Genomic DNA, 23,705 nt, shown 5'->3' with positions numbered 1-23,705 from the left:
TACCAGCACTGCTGAAGGGTTAAATAAATGAATAATTAAATACAGTACTTGTATTACACTTCCTGTTCATAAAGAGAGCTACTTATTGAAGCATTGTGAATTTATTTTTTTTGGTTTACGTATTCAATTTTGGTATTATGTAAGCATTATTTTTAGCCAGTGGCACGCTGATGTACAGTAGACTAGTTTAATCGTTTAGTAAGTTACGTGTATACGATTATTAAAAGATACAGAAATGCCCGTTCCTAGTACTGTGTTACTCTATTGTCTGATTTAATGGTGTATTGTATGTCTCTGTAGGCCCTGCCCCTCCCTCCCTCGCCCCCGAGCAGTCAGCCATGGAGAACTCCTCTGTAGCCTCTGCCTCCTCTGAGGCTGGCAGCACGCGCTCCCAGGAGATTGAGGAGCTGGAGCGTTTCATCGACAGCTACGTCCTCGAGTACCAGGTCCAAGGGCTCCTGACCGATAAGACAGAGGCAGAGGCAGACGGAGAGGGTGACAAGACCCAATGCAGCGTCTCACAGGTCAGTCTCTGGCAGCTGCTTTCTTGTTGTGCCACAGAAACTACACAAGTTAGATGTGTACAATACACTACCCTTGAAGAAATATTGTGAAGGGGGTGTTGGAGAGTAGTGTATTTCTTGCAAGGCTGTTTCCTGTAGCTCATTTTAACCCTGTTCCAACTTTAGTTGTGCACTGTAGAGTATATATATTAGAGGTCGACACGGGTAGAAAATCCGGAACCTGGTACCCGCCCTAAAAAATACCAGGATACCCCGGTCTTTTTCGGGTAATGCTTAAAAAAAAAAAAAAAAAAAAAAAAAAAACACATTAATGTTTTAAGTGCATGATACATATTTAAATACTATATAGTAAACATACATTTAGTCCCTTCAGATCTGTAGACTTGTGTAACCTTTTTCAGTACTGGAAATAATAATAATAATAAATAATAATAATAATAAAAAAAATAAAAAAACTCAGTTTGAATATAGTTATGTTCAATGCACTTCATGATGCAGGATTCTTTGCGACAGCTGTTGGCCATATTCCGCTGTGCTGTTGTTGTTAATGTAATGTTGTTGTATTTGGACCCCTGGCCGACTAACCTTGTCCATCTCTGTGCTTCTGATCTTGCTCCTTCCATTATGCACACTCTCAACCTGTCCCTGGACTTAGGCTTGGTTCCTGTTGCCCTTGAGCTTGCCTGAGTTACGCCGGTACTCAAAAAACCCTTCCTCGACCCGGCTGACTTATCCTATTTCCGTCCCATCTGCAATCTCCCTTTTCTCTCCAAAACTCTCAAAAGGGCTGTAGCCAGTCAGCTGATGAAACAATCTGCTTCAATCTCAACAGTCTGGCTTCCGGCTGTATCACAAGATGCAGTAACAACAAGAAAATCCATAATACTTTAAATACTTTAACTATGAAAGGCGCTATATAAAATAAAGATTGATTGATTGTATTGATTCAGGGCGATGCAAGGGTTCCAATGGAGGTTTTATTTATTTTATCAATCGGAACACAGCGTAGTTCAAGGAGTATCTTACTGCTCTTTCTCTTTCTCTCGCTTGTCCTGTTTATCCCTATTTGTCACATCTGGTTTCTCTAACTTTATTGTTCACTGGTCTGTCTTGGCAAACACAATAGTCCAAATGAAATTTAAAGGTGCAGTCCTCCAAATCCGAACTGATAAATAAACGTGAATATTTCAGTCTTCCATTAACATGGCATCCAAGCATACCATTGTGAGTAATGTTTTTCTCATACTGATTTAATTTTGTACTTTGCACCTATGCATTTTGTGTGGTGTATCCTTTTTCTCAGTAAATCAACTTCATTAAAATAAAAAACACATTCATGGTTTTCAGTCTGTTTTCTGGAGTACACCGCTCAAAATACTTTAGTTATTTGTTTATTTATTTTTAAATAAAGGCTACTTATTTTATCTTTTTGGTAAGAAACTAAATCTGCGCAATAACTGTAGATAAAGCATTCCGTATTGTAATCCACACGGTTATTATTATTAATGGATAATTAAGGGTTATCACTGACATAAAGGGTGTTATGTTGTTTTCTTTCCAGCTTAGTTCCTGAGAAGAATAGTCACCACAGTTATTATTATTGAGGTGTACTTGCCGCTAATGCAAAGGTTTATATATATATATATATATATATATATATATATATATATATATATATATATATATATATATATTGTAACACCACAGGGAGGGGGTTAAAATTCTCCCTGCCAAACAGGTGAAAACGTGTGTTAATTATTGTTAATTATCATCACCTGCACCTGGCTATCATTGTAAATTAGAGCCAGGTGCAGGGTATTTAAGGAGAACAGTCAGTCTGCTCAGGGCTGCTGCTGTGTGGAGAGCCCGATTTGATGGTGTGTTCAATCGTACAAAAAAGGTACTGTGTAAAGCCTTTTTGTTTGCATCTTTAAAAACAGTGTTTTTCAGCCGTTAAACAGCTTAGCTGTCCGGCTTATTAGAATTGATTTCCTGACAAATGTTTAGTTAGTGCTCCGAAGGAGCTAGGTGTTTGTTTTGTTTTTGATTAATTTTTGTAAAAATTAAAGTGCGCGGTTGCACTTTCTTTCAAATCCTCTGTATTGGGCCCCAAGTCTGTACTTTTAAACAAGCCATGAACCAGATAGGTGGCTTTTACAGTGTCTGAGTAATATGTGCGTAACCTTTGGTGCCCTGGCGCCCCAAAATGAATGGGACTGAGTTTTAAGAGTTAAAGCGAGTCACCGCTTGCAAAACAACACCTAGATATACTTAATATCATATTTTTTTCTATAATGCTTAAAGATGGCGGCCAAGAATCACGTATGAGAGAATAAAGTCTCGCGGCACTTAAAATATCCAGCACTACTTTTATTTATTTATCTATTTTAACCAGAACTACTCAGAATGTGGCTCATAGTGCTTTCGTCACTGACACCCACTTCCTTAGAGATTGTAGCGTTTCAGGCATTCTAAATTGGGTCAAAAATACAGTAGCTTGGTGTCTTAAAATATCAGTGCGGGATTTTCCCGCACTGAAAGTTGCAGATATGCGGGAGCAACTTGGAAAAAGCCCTGAGAAATATATATATATATATATATATATATATATATATTGTCACAGAGTCAAACTAAAGGCAGTCAAGGGACCAACAAAATGTTGCCTTACAATATATATGATTTCTACTTGGCCAATTCAGTTACTGCTGAACATTTGATTGGACCATACTGGATATTAGGGATACAACGGTTATGACTTTCCCAAACCGAAACCGACATTTGCAGTTCCAATGCACTCAGGATTGAGATCACAATCGACTATAATTATTATTATGATTATATAAGGATTATTGCCCACATTGCATTTTTTCACACAGCCGTGTGATATGGGAAACACACAATCATTAATACCAGCAACAGAGCGCTTACCCCAGCGCAAGCTGTCAAACAGCAACACATCTCCACTATTCTCTAGTGTGTACTTGATAAAGAAAACCCTCCAGAGCCCTTCACGTCCAGTGAAAATCAGGTAAATCCAAGAGAAACGCACGCTTCCAATATCAAAACTACTTTGGCAACATGCTGTCTGTTTTCAATCTTTGGGCCAAACTACATTTTCTACAAGGGAGTCACTGTAAACATCTATAATCAGCCACCCGAAAAATCTCCCATCCACAGATGAAGATGCTTTGTAATACACTCTGATTCTGACTTGAGGTAAGCCACTTCTCACAAAAAGGTTGACAGAATTGTTAGCAAACACAAACACCCTCATGATCATAAAAATGGCAAAATAGTTATATATAAAAAAATGTTTAAGTGTGTAATTTTAACACGCTCCCTAACCTTTTTTTTCACCCAACTCGAAAAAAAAAAAATTGCCACAGAAACCTGACCACAGAAAAACAACAGAACTGGTACTCTGCACATAAGAAAAAAAATTAAGCTCCACAACACTTAATTCCCTGAAAACCAACTTGCTGCTTTGAAGTTACAAGTTTAGGAGGCTGTGTGGTCCAGTGGTTAAAGCAAAGGGCTTGTAACCAGAAGGTCCCTGGTTCAAATCCCACCTCAGCCACTGATGCATTGTGTGACCCTGAGCAAGTCACTTAACCTCCTTGTGCTCCGTCTTTCGGGTGAGACGTAGTTGTAAGTGACTCTGCAGCTGATGCATAGTTCACACACCCGAGTCTCTGTAAGTCGCCTTGGATAAAGGCGTCTGCTAAATAAACAAATAATAAATAATAAACTGTTTGCTTTGGTTACAGTCGCGTTATAACTCCTAGTACAGACCATTGCAGTTGCGGTTTTCTCTGTACTGTCTCACATAATGCAAACCTTTATGTTAAATTGTGTTGAAGTTATCAAAGTTGTTACTATTTTAAATAAAAGTATTTATCCAGTTCACTCTGTCTAATAACTCACTGGCATAAACTAAGTAGAGTAGTCCCAACACAACAAGCAGCACAGAACTTTAGAACTCTGTCAGGACAAAAATGCTCACCAGAGATTATAAATAATACAGCATGGGGTAGGGTGTGATATGCTTGCAGCATCCCACCCCTCGGTTGGGCATTGCATACTCATATCAGACACTACCCCATGCAGTATTCTCTATCACAAAAGCTGCAATTCTTCTCAGAGATGGATTTGCCACTTACAACACCGTGGTAACAGGAAAACAGTCAAAAAATTTAATGTCTATTCATGCATTATTTTATTATTTCTACATTATGTCTAATGGTATAATACATTTAGCATGAGTGATGTAATAACACTGTATTGAGCTTATTTGTCATAGTTAAAAAAATTACATGTGTAATGGTATGTTCTGTTCGCTTGGCTGTAAATGCAGTTTGGTTTTTCGGTTTTAAACTTATTTTTCGTTTTACCGAAAACCGATTAGACGTCAAAAAAAGCTGATAGAGTTGATAAAAAACCGAACCAATCATAAGTGACTGACTTGATATTGTTTTATTTTATGCACTCCTCTGGTTTATAATGATATCCTTCTGATTTACTGTTTTAGTTAATCGAGTGGACAAATGAGTTACCTAATGTTGCACCAGTGTGTAAAATTTCTTTGATAGTGGTCTTATTAGAGGTGTAATTTAAAGGTGGCTTGGCTTTACAATAGGAGCACATCATTGTGCTCATGCAACAGCTACATTACCCCTAGTAACCCATAGTATTCTTAGAATCGCATTGCCCATTGTCAGGTGTCTCCATCTGCTAGGTTTAATGGTCCTGCTATTGTATTGTATTATATATATATATTTCCCTGCAACAGCAGCACAAGATGGTCAAGTGACTGTCTCCTTATTTCCGAGCTTAAATGAAAGACGGCTAGGAAGGGAACAAAGGGATGCCATAATCCTTCAATTATCGGATAATCTGTTTAATCACTTGATTACACCAGTGCCATAAAAATTCATAAATAGTATTATCCCTCAAAAGAGTGCACGTTGTTGTTCATTACTTTTTCTAAACTAATGTAGCCTGTAAAGCCCTGTGTGCTTCCACTAGCGTTCTTCGTATGCCCGGTCTTACAGATGACATGATATTCCATTGATGCTCAGACTGATGACATTAATATAGGACCTTCTCAACAGAGATCAATAGTGAACCAGCACAGCAACGGTGATACATTATTGCAAGGGTGGTACTTCATCATCCTCGCTCACTGTTAGCACGGCGGATCTCTAAATTGAATATGGTCAAGGACCTGTTAATTAACTCTTCTCCCTTTAAAAACTGCTGCAGCAGCAATGCACAGCTTTCCCCTTTCAGATTTCCGGCAAGCACAATAGCAAAGGCATTCTCGTAAAGCCTGCTCCTTAAGGAGTGATGGCCAAATGCTTCAATTTAAATAAAGTCTTATTATATAATTGAGTTTAATGCTATGGCTTAAACAAAATATACACTGCTGCTTTCTAGGATCACTTACTTTCCTGTAAGAATATGTGCACAACTGGTTCCTTCAAACAAAGTGCAATTCTTCAAGCATACATATATTGGAACATATCAACTAATTGTAAATCCCCTCATCAAACTAACAAAGAATTTGACACACACATAATTTGAAAACTAAGTGCGTACAGATGTTTATTGATTTTATAGTCAGACCTCCTGTGAAAAATAATTAAAGTGATGTGCAGTATATTAATAATTGTGAGTTGATCTTTTATAACCATTATAAGAAGATAGGAGGGTTGAATGTAGGCCTCTGTTATCTTCTTGTAGGCTTTAAATCATTGAATGCTTCTGAGCCTCTCACTTCTGGTATTCTCTCTCCAGTGGAATGAAGACTGCAGTGACAGAAAAGATGGAAGCTGGTCTTCTTCCAAAGGGAAGGGCTCCTCCAAACCAAACAATCAGGTAAGAACTGAGATGTTCTTCAGCCTAAATTCCTTGACTGGGAGCATCTGTATTTAAGGAGTGTTGTCTGAACTTAATAAGCACTTCTACGAACATTCTCTCACACGACAGCCAGCTCAGGGTGGTGGGACGTATAGAGACAACATAAAGAGAAGAAGAAAGAACACAATTAAAAATTGGTACACAATGCTAGTCTAAAAAAGATGAAGACACAAGCTGAAACCTTCGTCTACTTATTTTAAGTCTATTAATTTAAGTGGACAGTATGTTAGTTAAAAGCAGCTACTTTCACAATTTATTTTATTTTATGAATGAGACCAGTAGAGTTAAATAGCATTATCTTTTAATACAAAATATTTGTTTTTGGTGCCTTTCATTCCTTTACTTGTTACTCTAACTCTAGCCACTAGTACAGAACACAATGGTAAGGGAATAAGCCTCTTGTTTCTTGAAAGAAACAGGTATATGTGCACATATGTGTAACATTAGTGCTGTGCACATATGTGTAACATTAGTGCTGTTTCCTTCACTTTTGTTTTCCTGAAGGGCTGGCAAACCCTTTTAGCTCACAAACCACATCCCAGGCAGGGGGTGGGTCTGTGACTTTATCTGTTCTGTGACAGCATTCTGCTGACTGAACAATGCTCTGTCAGGTGAGGTTGTAACGCAGAAATAAAGGAGGCTAGAGTCCTCTTCAGTATAATAATACCTACTTTGTGCAGCGCTAATTGCCGTACCATGGCATGGTTACACATCTTTCAGGTAAGCAATCCTCTTGTTAAACCAGTAAATTGTAAACCTTTGTTTTGGTTCATCCAAGTGCAGCTTTATAGTTAACACAGTGTGTTGTGTCCAAGTCTTGGTTTGGTAAGATTTCTTCATGTCTTTGTCCCTTGAACTGCTTTGCCAGTGCTGCCCTGTGCATTGCCTTACAGCAGTTTATTTAGGTCTTTCTCTACTGTGAGGCAAACGGGTTGTTACTCTGCGAGATTCTGTTACCAAATCAGCAGAATTAACACCCTTTCATTTTTGTAATCTGTATTGTAGCTTGGATACTGACTGATGAAATTGTTTTATTTATTTATTTTTAAACAAGGGTAGTTCATGGATTACAAATTGCATTAAAATGAACACATTTTTAAAAGCAGGAGCAATGTCTTACCTTGCCATGTTATCAACTACCATGTAAAATACAGTATGGTATACATAATCTGTTAAAGGAACTCGATTTGGTGGCATCACTCCCTGTGGCTGGGCAAGAGCCCTGCCAAGGCACGGGGTTATATATGTGGGAAGTAGTGGGTGGCAGGTTAAAATCCTCCCTGCAAACACACGTGGGAATGTGGCTGGAGCCTTCAATTGAATAAATGTTTAAATAATGAATTAAGGTGGTCACGGGTGGTGAAATAGTTAGTGTGTTAGAGGTAATGTTGGTGTTAGAGTTGTGGTGAGTGTTTTTTTTGTGTTCTGTGTTGTTCTGCGCGGTTTGTCCTGTGTTATTTACACCTTGAGTGTTTTGTATAGTACTTTTGTTTTGGCCCTTGTGCCGGTTATTTTAATAATGTGTTTTGTTCTGTGTTCTGTCTTGTGTTTGTTTATCCTTATTATTAAATACACGCATCAGTGCTTCACTTGCAGTATTGTCTATTCTCTTCCTGGTCTGACGTCACCCCCAAGCCATCCAGGGTGACGCTCTCCTAGGTTGTTAGGTTGTTGGATCAGATTAGGCAATGCATACAGGATGCTCACACATACAGTATAAACTAACACACTTGTAAGCACAGAGACATGCACTTAATGTACTGCTAATATATTGTTCCTAAATTGGGTCATCCAAGAGAAAGCTAGCACTAGATTTTCAATGCACTATATATTGTTACTTGTGTTACTGTGGTGGTGTGACAGGGCAGAGGCCCTGCACGTTTAAATATATGCGTCTGTGGCTGGCAGCCATCTTGACTCAAGTAAGGGAACAACTTGGAGCCACCCTTTGTACAGCCACTTGGTTTTAAGTAAGGTAATTGGTTTGGTGTGGTGTCTTTCTGTGGAGGTGGATTGTCTGATTGATCAGCCTGTGAATGCTAGGCACACAGTTCCTAGTTGACAGATCAATCAGTCAATTAACCACCTGGAGAAGACACCACACCATTTAAAAATAGGGGATAGGGGATATATTGTTTTATTTTTATGTATTGGGGCGTAGGGGGATTTCAGAATTGTTGAAAATAAAAATTGTATTTATAGTTGATTATACTCCAAGTGAACTGCTGGAACAACCAGCTTAGTTGAGGTACGACCTAGTGCCAAACTTGCCCCAATACTGTGGTAGGTGTGACATATTGTCACATAAATAATTCTCCCACCATTAAACATTTATCTGAAATAGAGAAGATTTCAAAAATTAGACTTAACTTATATGAGTTGAATATGACTCATATAAGTTCATATAGATTTCAAGCTTTACAAAATGCACTGTACTTAAGCCAGTAACCTGCAGCATGTGCTGATTTAAGACTGAACAGTGTTGCATAAGGTCAGGCCGAAACATAAACACATGATCAGGAGTAAAATAGAGAAAACGTCCACAGAAAAAGGATGGCTGTTTTTTTTAAAATGTAGTACTAGAGGTGCAAAACAATTCCATCCCAAAAGTAGACAAATCTAAATCTAAAACAAAATGGTTTAATAGATCAATTAAAAAATATATTCAGCAAAAAAGGCACTTTACAGAGCGTTTAAAAGGGACAAAAAACAAAGTACACAGAAAGAGTACTTGGAACTGCAAACACAAGTCAAAAAGGAAGTTAGAAAGGCCAAGACAGAGGTAGAAATGAACATTGCTAAGGGGGCTAAAACCAATTCCAAAATGTTGTTTTCAATATTATAACAGCAAGAGAATATTCAAAGAGGAGGTTAAATGTCTAAGAGATACAAATGGCAAAATCATAGACAAAGAAAAAAAAAAAGCAAATATATGAAATGATTACTTTTCACATGTTTTTACAAAGGAGGATACCAACAACATGTCTCACATGTCAACCTGTTCCTATCCTGTTTTAAATAACTTTAGCATAACTGAGGCAGAAGTGTTAAAATAAACAAATCTCCTGGGCCGGATGAGATCCTCCCAATAGTACTCAAAGAAATGAAAGAAGCTATTTACAAACCACTAACCAAGATCATGCAACAGTCTCTTGACACAGGGGTTGTACCGACAGACTGGAGAATTGCAAACGTAATACCGATCCACAAAAAGGGAAACAAAACCGAACCAGGTAACTACAGACCAATAAGCTTGACGTCTATTATATGTAGGGCTTCTGATTTTCGGTTTTAACTGATAAAACCTGAAAAAAAACCCTGATACAAAAAAAAAAATGAAATCGGTGGATAGCCAACAAACACCGGAAAACACCGGAAAAACTGTGGAAATGGTTAATCAATTCTCGTTGACTTTACCCTTTGACCATTAAAAAATAAAACCTACTACAAAAATAATAATAAATACATTTCCCAGTGGTGCTGGGCAATGTCCCGCCTTCCTGACTTGCATCTATCATTGATTCATTCTGAATACTTTAAACCCGCCCCCAACTACTGAGTGACAGCACATTCCTGCATTTCTATTGGAGACTCCGCTGGCGAGATTTAAAACGATATTACAATCAGGACGGAGGCTTGCTAGCGGGATTTAAAGCTGTATTACAGTTAAGATACGCAGGATTTAAAAAAGAATTGTGGCGACATGTACAAAAACGCCTCCAGACAAAAACCCCAGAAGAATGTGCTCATGGGGATTTTGTTTGCAAAGGAAAGCAAAGGAAACAAGGTACAACTTAAGTGTGCAAGTACTGTCGAGTTAATATATGTGTTTTGACAGAACCCCCCCCCCCCAAAAAAAAAACAAAACTCTCAAGCATTTTGGATAGTAATCGAAAAGAAAACAAATTACCTATATGGTAACGGTATCCTGGGAGACGGTCAGCATGGTTTTAGGAAAGGGAGATCATGTCTAACTAACCTGCTTGATTTTTTTGATGATGCAACATCGACAATGGATAATTGCAGAACATATGACATGGTTTATTTAGATTTCCAGAAAGCTTTTGACAAAGTCCCACATTAAAGATTAATTCTCAAACTGAACACAGTAGGGATTCAAGGAAATGCATGCACATGGATTAGGGAGTGGTTAACATGTAGAAAACAGAAAGTATTGATTAGAGGAGAAACCTCAAAATGGAGCGAGGTAACCAGTGGTGTACTACAGGGATCGGTACCCAATAATGTTGTTGAAGCTGACACCCTGGGATCCTTCAAGAAGCTGCTTGATGAGATTCTGGCATTAATAAGCTACTAACAACCAAGCGAGCAAGATGGGCCGAATGGGTCAGTTTTAATGTACTGTGGGTTCTCGCCATAGATTTCCTGTCCCCTTTTTATTTGTATGTATAGCCACTGTGGTGCATGGAAAAGAGTCTCTGCACTGTATTGAATTTTTGATTGATTGATTGCCAACTACAATTACGATTCTTATAAACTGTGGTTTGAAGGGTCATACATTTTGAGCTGTCTAATAAATATCCTTGCCCTCTTAGGGTGTTCTGTGTTTAGTGTGCATTGCAGTTAAACTCAGGTTCTCTTAGTCCATGAGTTTATCACCTGTTTTTTTTTTGGAAGTTGGCTTTGAATTGTTGGATCTTAAAATTGTATAGACCCCCCTGTAATGTTTACAAGAAACACATGATTTTACTGTACTGATTTTACTGTACTGATTTTAACACATGATTTTACTGTATTGATTTTACTTGCTGTATCCTGTGTTGTCCATATTGTGACAATTTGTTTTTCAACATATATCCTTCATAATTTTTTTTTTGTTTTGATATTTTTATTTACACGTTATGCTCCCTGCAAATGACAACTGGGCCATTCAGAGTAAATCATAAAACACGTCAACACGTGTTAGTTCTGTTTTAGTATTTGGTACATCACCAATGAAGTCAAAGGACAGCTGCATTTCGTAATGTGAATTGGTTTCTCACCCCTGCTTTAAACCTGTTTGTGTCATACACACACAATTGCCCTTGTTATGTACGGTTTTAGCGCAGATATTTTAAATAAAAGACAAGGTGGGGAATGTGGTGTATGTGTAGAAGAATAATCAATGTGACAAGGTGGGATATTTCATAATGCTTGTGGTATTTATGCATTCTATCCTACACAACTTTCCTTTACTCTTGTTCTCTGCTAAGCCTTTACAAATGACTGCTGGTTCATTGTCCCTACTCCTAGTCTACAGTATCTGCAGTCACCTGATCTCTCTCTTCCTCTGTTGCATAGGGACCCATGCTCACAACAGCTCAGCAGCACTGGAACCACATTGGCTGCACACACACAATGTTGCTTCTCGCATGTCAAATGTAGTGGCAAACTAGATGCAAGTTTAGCCAGATTAGAATAACTGCTACAGACTACCTAAAGTGAGTAATGTCTTTCATGGATAGGGGAAGGAAGTACAAAATGTTTCTTCTTTACAACATTTTCAATAAGCCAGTAATTTCAAGAATCGTATTGGGTGGGGGAGCTTGTATAAAATAAACCATGTAAGATAACACAATACAAAACCTATCACATTATTTATTAACTAAGCAATCATACCCCCCCCATTTCACGTCCTAATGAAATTATATAAACACTCAGTCTTATTAGATAGGGTTACCATATTTCAGATCCTTAAAAAGAGGACACTACCCAGGGGGGTTGCTGACAGGCATGATCCATTTTTATTTAAGATTCATCTTTCATTGTGCAAAATGAACACAGAAAAGCTCAATTTAAACTAAACTGTAAAGTTTTATTTCTACTTTGAACATCTGAAAATGATTAAAAAAAAGTATAATGGCCTGCATCAAACATGTCACTTTTTACAGTCAATACTCCTATTGCTTAGCAATCATAAAAGTCTTTGCAAGGTAACTGTGTCAAATCTGTGCACCAAACATTCCTTTCCTACTGTGCTGCTTCTTCTTGTGCCCATGCATATTTCTCTACAGAGCATATCTTTCTCAGCAGTGGTTGGTCGCTCAAAGTAGCTCTGAAAGTCTTTGCAAGATGTGTGCCTGAAGTTGTGCTGTACAAGCAGGATCCCTTTGAGAGACCCAGCAGTCAGGTTGTTCCTTTCCTTTGTCCACTGGCTTTGCATCAGAGAAAGACCTTGCTCTAAATTTGCATTGTGAGAGAGAACAGCAAAGAACTGTGGAATCTTTAACAGTTCTGAGTGACATTCAATGTTTTTGGACCTGTTGAAATATTTGGCCCATTTTTGGTGTGCTAGCAAATTCTTGAACTCTTCTTCACTTTTTCAACCTTCCACACATTTCTTGAGATTGCTGAACTGAGCAAAGCACTTATCTAAACAACAAGAAAACGAAGTTGGGAACTCGCCTTAGCTCGGTGTTTACATTGTCATCTGTGCCCTGCTGCAGTTTGACGTTCAAGCAACATCTACATATTTTAAGTGATTGGAAACTGAAACTTTCAAAGTACTTTTTTTTAATTATACCATTTTCTTAAATACCAATACAGTACTAGTAGCATTTTAATAGTAAACTATTTATCTTGCATACCGATATTTAAACCTCAGCGTTTCCAGAAATATATATAAAGACTACACCCTGGACAGGATGCCAGTCTATCGCATGGCAGCTAAGGGGCAATTTAGAGAGGCCAATCCACCTAGCCAGCATGTCTTTGGACTGTGGGAGGAAACCGGAGTACCCGGAGGAAACCCACGCGAACACAGGGAGAACATGCAAACTCCACACAGACAGACCCCTGAGGCAGCAGCGCTAACCACTGTGCCTCCATCATTATTATTATTATTATTATTATTATTATTGGGAATTCTCATACCTCCCATTAAAATCTACATTATGCCACACTCGCTTTAGCATTCAGGGATAAGAGCACATTTTAACATAAAAACTGGAAGGTCTCAAACCTCCGCTGGTAAAAGTACAATTTGTCAACACAATATGTACCGGTAGTCATTTTGTTATACAAATCTCTTTGATTTATTTGTGTAGGGCAACTGAATGAAATAATTCCAGTTTATTTACTTTTTATTTATTTATTTATTTATTTATTTATTTATTTATTTAGCTAGCAGACACCTTTATCCAAGGCTACTTGCAAGTATTTCAGGTCAATACAAGGTTACAAGAACAATATGTATATAATATATAGGCCTATATAATTTCTTTTCAGTTTTTTCTAGTGCTGGTCAAAAAACCAAAAGCTAAAAAATGTGAAGTCAGATCTTTCTTTTGAATTGGTTACATGTTTTGACACATATGTTTGGCTCATTTAACAGCGTGTGTTATATTACAGTTGTACCAAACAAGTGTTGTTTTATTTTTGTTGTTTTGGTGGACGTGATGCAGGTATATTCTGTGCATACAAAAAAGAAGGGCTATCCTGTTATCCAGCTTCAGTTTACTATATTTTATATTACATTTATTTGAAGCAAAACTAAAGGATTGCAGAGCACACTATAACGCAGTAAACCTGAAGAGCCTTTTGCCGATCACGAAAGACACACTCTTGTATTTGTCTATGAATGAGCCGCTGTATTTTAAGCCCCTCCTTTTTAAAAGCGTTTGATCAATTTTAAGTCCCTCCTTTTTAAAAGCGTTTGATCAATTTTAAGTCCCTCCTTTTTAAAAGCGTATGATCAAGTTTTTGGACCTGTTGAAATATTTGGCCCATTTTTGGTGTGCTAGCAAATTCTTGAACTCTTCTTGAGCTCTGATCCGATTCTGATCCTGCTTTGAAGCAAGATCAAGTTAGGATCAGATTTTGGGCTCAAACTGGCCCCAGTGAACAATACAGCCGCACGTCGTCTGTGCAGGAGTGGCGCTGTTAAAGCATGCTGGGAATTGCAGTTCTGCAAGCATCAGCAGCAGCAGCAAAGGGGTGAGCAGGCGAAATCCCGGACATTCATTCATTTTTCGAAAATCCTCCCGGGCGGAGATCGGAGGCCCAAAAGAGAACATGTCCGGGGAAAAAACGGACGTATAGTAACCCTGTGTTAGAAGCATTTAGAAGCACTGTATCTGTTAGTCATGTGACTTTTTACATTCCATAAAGACCCACTGCTTTGAGACAATGGCTTCATAATCGGTACACAGCTGTGTGCTGCTATTGTCTCAGTTTGTGGGTGTCATACAAGAAATATCTACCCTTTTTCCCCCCAGTTATTTTACAAAACTGACAAATCTCAGAAATCATTTGAGGCAGTGACTTCAGGGTTATACAGACTCTACATGCTAAATGTGTTGGTGGCTATGAAATTGGCATTTATTTTTTTTTATGTTATGAAAAACAAAATCATGTAGCTATGTTCTTAATGAAAAGAAAAATCCATTGATGAAGCAAAATCAAAATATGAAATCAAGTGTACAGTAAGTACCAATCTTTTGAGTGCTTGAGAGAAAAAAAGACACAAACATTTACTGATATCAAACTTCCCTGTGCTGCTAGCAATTCCCTCTGTGCCTGTGAGCAGCGGCAGGGCTGAGGTGTTTTAAGCATGGAAGCGTACAGGCTGCAGTCTTTCTTTCATGCTTTCTTTTTTTTTAACATAAAATCCAAATATAACTAATCAAATTATTTTACCAATAAAAAAGACAAAAGTTGATTTAAAAGTCATTCTCTAAATGAAAGTGGTTCTTTCTTTGCAGGACGAGTGGGAGCACAGTAGCAATGACAGTACTGGTTCAAGACCCAGCTCTGGTTCAAGGCCTGGGTCTGGATCTAGGTCTGGTAGCAGAGGACGAAACAACCAGTTCAGGACCACAGGGAAGGTAATATGTCAGTTGACATAATTTTTCGGAACTTTTGGCTTTTAACAGACCATATGATGACTACTTTTGTCTTAATCAAGTATAAAGACAGTCTTAATATGTAGACCTACGAATATAATGTTTTATGATACTGTAATGAATATGACATTCAAATCCATGCACATGGTTTACTGTAAGCAAACATTCTAGGCACATGAATGGGATTTTTGGTCAAATATGCAGTGTGGGGTAGAATAAGGATTATTGCATAAAAGATAACTGCTTATCCAGTATTGATACAACTTGGTAACACTGTTCTTTAATCCATGTAATCAGAATCTTGGGATATGTGGCCAAACCAGTCCAACAGTCTGTCCGTATGACTTGCATTTTTACATGTAGGTCATTCTACCGATGGATCACGTTTACTTTTTACAATTGTGACAGAGAATGTATGTTACTATATGTACTATATATATATATATATATATATATATATATATATATATATATATATATATGTGTGTGTGTGTGCGAAATCAAGTCTTGCTATAGAAAACTATGAAAAGACTGAACCCCAAAAAGCTTTATTTCTTATCATTTAAGTACAATTGGACTTTGTGCTAAAAATGTGTTGTATTGACATAAAGTAAATTCAGACCCCCTGGTTGGTGGTTGTGATAAAGATAGTAATTTTCTTACTCATAGATAACAACATAAGAAATGTTTGGGGACCATCAAGGCTCGTCACAGTACAGGAAATCTTAAATAATTACATGTTACAGCATAGGTTGCTCTAATCGATTACAGGTCCTCTTAGACTTAATTAGCAGAGATTAAAACAGGTAGTTTACTGCAGTAGCATATGTTATTGTAGTATCTTGCGCATATGGTTCAACAGACTTCAGTCTTACATGTGCATATTCATTAGTGCCACTGTCAGCAACAAAACATTAGCTTTAATACATTATTTTACTGTTTTATATCATTCACCTTATGCTGTATTATGAGACTGATGATTGACAGGGTCTGTTGGGTTTTGGAATCTTCGTAAAACTGTGTTCTAATTTGGAGGCTGTTGATTTGGACGAACTGTGTATGCCTAGATGACATTTTTAAAACCTTAATATCTCTCTTAGTTTAACATTTTTTTTCTCTTGCCAAAAGGCTTGATTCCTGTTTGTGGTCCGTGCCTGTGCTGAATGGCATGTTTATACTTCTCACGGTTTTTGAGCCATGGGTGGATGAAAAAAAATGGTCTGAAACACAGGAATTTAACACATTTTTAGGCACCCCCTTTAACTTGAAAAGTACACAAGAGAGTTAAGCCATGCCGTTTATTATGGGAGGTTTGATGCAATTTAACTATAGTGCTACCATGCCTCTAATTATCAAACAGCCTGAAAAAAAATATATAAAAAACATTGGTGTTGGTGGATCTAAATACATCTCTGTTTAGCTAAGTAAAATAGAGCCTGTTTTGTACTATGTTATGAAAAATCTTTTAAGCATTGTTCTGTCTCAAAAAATGGATGTGATTTAGATCAATTGAATAGACCCCATTATGTATTCTGTTTTTTGTTCCTTTTCAGAATGGAAACAGAGAGAACTCCTTTGACATCCTTGGAACAGACATTTGGGCTGCCAATACATTTGAGTCTCATGGGTAAGACATACTGTAGATGTGTTTTCACACCTTTTCTCCCTGGTTCTGTAATGTGTTTGGCTTTATGTCTGTTGATCTTTACACTATATGTCTCTTTGCAGTTCAGCATCAAAGTTGAAAAAGAATGAAAAATACATCAGCGTCCATTTTTAACCAAATTTTAACCAAATTCTGCCATTGAATGCTAATCAGGATCTAAGCAAGGTTAAGCCTGTTCAATTAAACAAGAAAAAAAAAAAACAGGTTAGAAAAACAAATCATTGCAGGTATTATTATTATTATTATTATTATTATTATTATTATTATTATTATTATTATTATTATTTATTATTATTTATTTATTTCTTAGCAGACGCCCTTATCCAGGGCGACTTACAGTCGTAAACAAAAATACATTTCAAGAATCACAGTACAAGTAATAATACAATTAAGAGCAAGATAAAAATACAATGACTTTGGTTCTAGCAAGTACAAGTATCTGACAAAATACAAATCAGTAACGGAGCAGATAACAATGTCAGTGATAGTTACATCAGGATATAATTAAATACAAAATACTACAGATTAAATAACACTTGACAGATTACAGTACTCTAAAGTACATGATTAAATGCAGTAAAATAGGGGGGCAGATAAGAGCAAGTAAAGCACATTTAAGGAAGAGTGATAAGTGTCCAGAGGGAAAAGAGGAGTTCTACACAGTATTTCTAAACTTGTATCTCTGAAATACACTTGAGGATTAATAACCCCAAACCCCTTTTTCTTGTGACATTGTATGTAAGCATAGGCCTCTAAACCTGGAGATAGGACTCAAAACCTTAACACCTGGATTGTCTGGCTCCCTGGTTTGCCTGGTGTGGTTTACATACAGAAAGCTATCAGATACTTGAAAAGTTAAAGTTGCCAGTCCACACTATTGCACAGGTGTAGTGGAAAGGAAACCACCGTCCGGCCAAATGAAGAGTTGTGTTTCTAATAAAGCTGTAGATCTGTTAGGACTAACTCCACTAACTCCCTGACCTTCCTAGATAGCCTGGTTTTATGGTCTGCATACAGATCGTGAAGCTGATTTTCCACTGTAATGCTCCATAATTAAGCAAGTAAGTTGTAAACACTAAAACGAGCGCAAGCATAAACATACAGGAGTCATGCTATTTTGGTGAAATGTGTCCCTTGTACTGAAGGATTTTCATGTCTTATTTTTAGTGTTCAGCGTTTCCGGTTTATTCCGAATTTTACTGAAATGACATGATTTTTTTTTTAACGGAATGTCGGTTTTTACTGATTTATACCCGATTGTTGTCTACTATTCAATATTTTCCTGGTACTATTTTCTAGGAAATACAGCCCTACACGGTATTGTAGGATACAGCAGGTACGTTTAGACGTCAGAGGGTCAAATAACGTTCAAACGTGGTTCTCTGTCACTTCACAAACACATTATCACCTGATTATGTTGGCCAATCAAAGTCAGATTTTTGTGGCAATTGCCGGGCGTGGTACTTACGATCTTGATAAAAAAACTAAATTGAAATACATGAAAATATAATATTTTTAGTGGATGAGGAATTGGGAGAAAATGTAAATCAGTTTATGAATATTCAAATGAAAACAAATGTTTCGAAGTATACAAAAAGCAAAAATAGCAGAAGTGGGTCAGATGAGGCAGAGGATGCATAGCGTTGCAAATACTGATGCATTGAGGTACATGTTCACACTGACAATAAAATAACATACTGAAAAATAAGCGACACATTAAACTAAAACAAGAATGTGAACAGAGACAAGCAATCCATTTCTGCAGCTTTTACACACGCTTTAATAAAAGAGAGCACAGAATGACTACTGTCCATCAGCTAAAACACTGCCTAACGCCGAACAATCTTAATCATAAATATTTGTCAGAAAATGGTGATGCTTTGGTTGGTAGACTTATGGAAAGCATTGATGGAAATGTCCAGTGTGATTTTTGACGTGTCTGACGATGGCTTGCGCCATCCAGTTCTGTCAATTTTCTTTTTATGATTTTTATGATTTCAAGACGAATAAACCTGGCTTGTTTTGTGCTGATGTCACGTTCATACCCTCTGCAAATACTATTTCTGTCAGACTCAGCACAGCGATTGCCCAAACGTTTGCAAAGTACCAGCTAACTTGGGAAAATGTGCCTTCGACTTGCACAGATCCTGCTTCATCATACATGCCAGGGACATTAAACTTTGCATCACATTCCACATGCAAAGTGTGTATACTGAGGTTTCTCCCCCTGATTTTTACTGATGTTTCAATTAAAAACAATGTTTTACCAATTTGTATCCCTATTTAATATATGTAAAATAAACTCAGCAAAATTCCTGGGAAATTGTCTTAAAGATAAAAACCGAAAATGCGAAACACTTATTTTCTAGCTGACATTTTAGTGCCCCCTAGTGGATGCTAGGAGTAGTAAGGCCTCTCATAACTTGTTTGTCGGAACTGCTTGTCAAGCATGTTGTCATTCTGGTCACGTTTATCTACATGTGCATGTGTTTTAACTTTATGTTGTATTGAGCTTTCTATATTATGTCAAGGTGCAAATTCTAGTCCAGTAAGACATGAAATTCTACGAGTAGAGATCCCAGTTGGAGCCTCAACCTGTATAAACTTCAATTGCAGTCTCTACTGGCAGAATTTAACTCCTTCAAACTGAAATTCGTACCACTACAAGCTCATATCCTGGATACAATGTTTCCAGATTGGGAAAAGTTGAAATACAAGCAGTTTTTATTTAACAGCGAGTGCCAGTGTAACAGGCTTCAGAAATATCTGTTTGAAATATCTGTTGGCTACATAGTTTGGTAAGTTTAAATTTAACCAAAACCGTCTTCAGGGTACATGTTTTAAAATGGGTAGCTCAAAAAAGAAAAAAAGTGTATGTGAGCTTAAATCTTTAAATTATAGTGTACAGACCGTGCAAATACAAACACTTAGCGATTTGAAACCATGTTCTGTGATTTATAAAATGGACGGTGAAATACAACAGTAGAGAAGTGCTCAAAAGTAAACATAACTGGGGGCTCCCGAGTGGCGCATCCAGTAAAAGCACTCACTAGAGTGCAGGATGCGCTCTATAGCCTGGACGTTGCCGGTTCGAGTCCAGGCTATTCCACAGCCGACCGTGGACGGGAGCTCCGAGGGGGCGGCGCTCAATTGGCCGAGCATTGTCCGGGGGGAGGGAGGGTTAGGTTGGCCAGGGTGTCCTCGGCTCACCGTGCACCAGCGACCCCTGTAGTCTGGCCGGGCGCCTGCGGGCTTGCCTGTAAGCTGCCCAGAGCTGCGTTGTCCTCCGACGCTGTAGCTCTGAGGCGACTGCACGGTGAGTCTGCAGAGTGTAAAAAAGCGGGCGGCTGACGGCACACGCTTCGGAGGACAGCGTGTGTTCATCCTCGCCCCTCCCGAGTCAGCGCAGGGGTGGTAGTGGTGAGCTGAGCCTAAAAATAATTGGGCATTTCAAATTGGGGAGAAAATAATAAAAAACTGATTGGCAACAACTAAATTTAAAAAAATAAAAAATAAAAGTAAACATAACTTCAAAATGTGCAATCATAACACACACACATATATCTATGTATTAGGGGTGCAACAATTGATCGATGCATCGATTATTGATCATCTGTCCTTAAATTTCCAGAGCTTCAATTACATTTCAGTTAGAAATTGGAACCTAGTTTGAAGTCTCCTGTTGCCGGTTTGCATTAAAACCTTGAGTGTGTGAGAGTGCGCTTCTTTTAGTGCTAGTACGGTAGATTAGCACGTTGCTAGGATACACACTTTAGGCCTCTACATTCACGTTAACAAGCCAAATCAGAAGTAGGCATATTGTATTCACGTTTTCTTGATTTAAAAATGAAGGCAATATGTTTTTGGTTTTTTTTGGTTTGCTTTTGTTTCAAAGTATGTTGTGTTTGGATTATATGGCAATATTATATAAAAAGAAGCTGAGTTTAGTACGGTAGTTAAATTAGTCAGGATTTGTGAGATTATTTCAAATGTTTTTGCTTTGTTTTTGGACATAAAATGTTAACAGCGTTGAACAACCATAGTTCAGAAATGACTTCTGTTAAAATACAATATTTTTTTATTACTATTACAATGTTAAAGGGATATCTGATGCGGACGCACGCTTATTCTTTTAGTTGTTAAACTCAAGTCCTTTGTATTTCTTTTTTTATAATCGGAAGTGTTCTAACTTGAATGTAAGTTGTGCCTTTTTGTTTAACTGTTATGCACAACAGTGTTTTTAGTTATTGGATCTTCTGTTAAAAAACTAATGTTTGATCTTTTATTTTGAAAAAAAAAAAAAATATATATATATATATATATATATATAGATAGATAGATATTCAACAGTTTTGATCATTGTCACATGCAAAACCTACAAGATGGATGCCCAGCGGTGGCGACAGGGATAATTGGAGTAATATCAGGCTAAAATTCCAATATGGAGTCATTTTGCAGTGATGGGTTTAATGATTTTACAACTGGCAGCTGGAATCTTTAAAGAACCTATTATTTTATAGATAACATGTCAAATGTCATTGTATTTTCATTGTATCCAATATATGTGTTTCTATAGAAACTCCAAAGGGATTCCCACAGATATAATTGGCAAGTCTGGCAGAAATCCCAATCTGGAAATATTCTATCCAAGATTTGAATTTGTACAGGTACAGACTCCAGTTAGGATCTCTACCGGTAACATTTCTAATCGTCCAGGCAGCAACACATACAAGCAAGAGCACAAACCCACTAAACCACTGCACAAGAGGGCACCGGGGCTTTTAATCTTATATTGAGCTTAAAATCTGTAACACTGCCTGTTACAATTTGCCCAATACAGCATGTAAAGTGTACATTTAGTTGACACTTATGTTTTTAGGATGTTCTTGGTCAGCATAGCTCATTTACTATAGCCTCATTTTTGAAGATACAGTACAAAACTTTAGAACTGATTATATAGTATTCTGACAAATATTGTCGAATTCAAAATGTTACTGAGATTGGCTGCTAACCGTCTGATTATTTGCCTGCATTTATTTAACAGATGAGCAAAGCCAAGTGGATTAAACAGCTACAGTAGTCTCCATGTATAGGAACACCTCCTAAGAGAACACTTCGCTTAAGAGAACACCCTTGTGGTGAAACAGATTTTTCCCCATTGTAAATGCTCCAGCTAAAGGAACAGGAACTTCACTTAAAAGAACACCTTCTTGGCATCGATAGCGATTCGTTCACGATGGATACAGTACTGTTATGTAACCTGATAACTCATCGTCATCAAACTTAAATTAAAGTGGTTTATTCAGTCTTTTCAAGTTACTTGTCATCGCGAGATTGTTTTGAGGCACACTGATTGGTTTATTCAATCTTTCAAGAACTGACGTCACCAAGCAATTTGTGTTTCCTGTTCTGGTGCGTTGCTTCACCATTCCGTTAAATAATTCTGTGCACATCTTGAATATTGCTCCTGTACAGGTTTTCATAATTAATCTAGAGCTACTGCTGCATTTTTTAACGTGTGTAGGGGTGCTGTGTTAATTTAGTTTGACAGTTTATTATCGTTAGTTTGTCTGTTACTTTTATTATTATAGTTTATTAACATGCAGTTGCCTATTGCTTTTCTCATACTTATTCTATTCATTTCATATGCACGTGTGTCATGATAAGTCATAAATATTGATTTATTTATTGATTCCTATTGTGTCTGGTGATCAACTCCGTCTTGGAGAACACTTCGCGAGGGGTGTTCTCTTAGCCTGAGACTACTATATGTGGATGCCAAAGCAGATTAGAGATGTAGTTGTATTGACAAGAAATACTAAATACAAATTTTCTTTTCAGTGGAGCAACATGGGATCTTCAGCCTGAGAAACTGGATTTTACTCAGTTCCACAGGAAACCCATCCGGGGAACACCAAAGCACCTCCCTCACATTGACAGAGAAGGGTAAATGAATACTTCATATATAGAGCACTGAGGGAATTGATTCCTGGTCTGGATTTAAACCCAGGTCTCCAGAGATGAAAGGCTAGTGAATTAGCCTCCTGTGGCACATTGCTGCCCTGAAAACATTATTGTTAACAAGATATGTATGTCTAGCTCTTAAACATTCGGTCCTGCTTTTGTATTCTGTTCTTTGTCCTAAGAGCACAACCTAAGCCAAGCAGTATTTTGGCTAACATTTTTAAGTTTAATATGACAGTTGACCCTGTCTCTTATGGTTTTGACCCTCTTCCTGCTCACACGTTGATTAACGTAACTACTAGGGGTGTGTGATAATACCGATATACCAGTATATTGCGATATTCATCAGGCAGTACAATAATCTGTATTTCAAAAGCAATACCGGTATTTTTGGTTAAACTGATTCAGGGAAACGTCTACTGGAAAATGTCGGCTATTATCTCATGAGATAATCGCTTCCCGCAAGAACTCGTAATGCATGCAGTGCTAACACAAAAGAAAATATGGCAGAAGCACACAGAGATTTTGAGCTGCTTAAATTCTGCAAAGCAAAGTCACATATGTGGAATCATTTCCTAATATAACAATCTAATAAGGATGGCTGTATAACATCAAACATTGCGGTATGTTGTTTATGCAAGGCTGAAGTAAAATATGCTGCCGGTACCACCAACCTTACATACAGCGATGTAGTCCTACATCTTAAAGTACTGGAACGCCAATTACAATATAGGTTTTTCTAAAACAAAGTATCCAAATTCATGTTTTGTACATTGAACTTGAGGTAAC

General features: G+C 37.5%; 1 protein-coding gene across 4 annotated transcripts in view; it reads left to right on the top strand.

The window, feature by feature from the left end:
* The window catches only part of LOC117421308 (CBP80/20-dependent translation initiation factor-like), a 148,024-nt gene that overhangs the window by 13,012 nt on the left and 111,307 nt on the right, over positions 1–23,705 (top strand). For all 4 annotated transcript variants that reach the window (XM_059023769.1, XM_059023779.1, XM_059023767.1 and 1 more), the window contains 5 exons: positions 301–524; positions 6,321–6,401; positions 15,146–15,268; positions 16,840–16,913; positions 22,794–22,898. In XM_059023769.1, the coding sequence (XP_058879752.1) occupies positions 339–524; positions 6,321–6,401; positions 15,146–15,268; positions 16,840–16,913; positions 22,794–22,898 (569 nt within the window). In that variant the 5' untranslated portion in view covers positions 301–338. The remainder of the gene's footprint in view (positions 1–300; positions 525–6,320; positions 6,402–15,145; positions 15,269–16,839; positions 16,914–22,793; positions 22,899–23,705) is intronic.

Source organism: Acipenser ruthenus, chromosome 1, assembly GCF_902713425.1.
Source record: "Acipenser ruthenus chromosome 1, fAciRut3.2 maternal haplotype, whole genome shotgun sequence".
In the NCBI taxonomy this organism is placed as follows: Eukaryota; Metazoa; Chordata; class Actinopteri; order Acipenseriformes; family Acipenseridae; genus Acipenser; species Acipenser ruthenus.
Note: the sequence above shows the minus strand (reverse complement) of the source record. Positions and strands in the feature narration are given on the sequence as shown.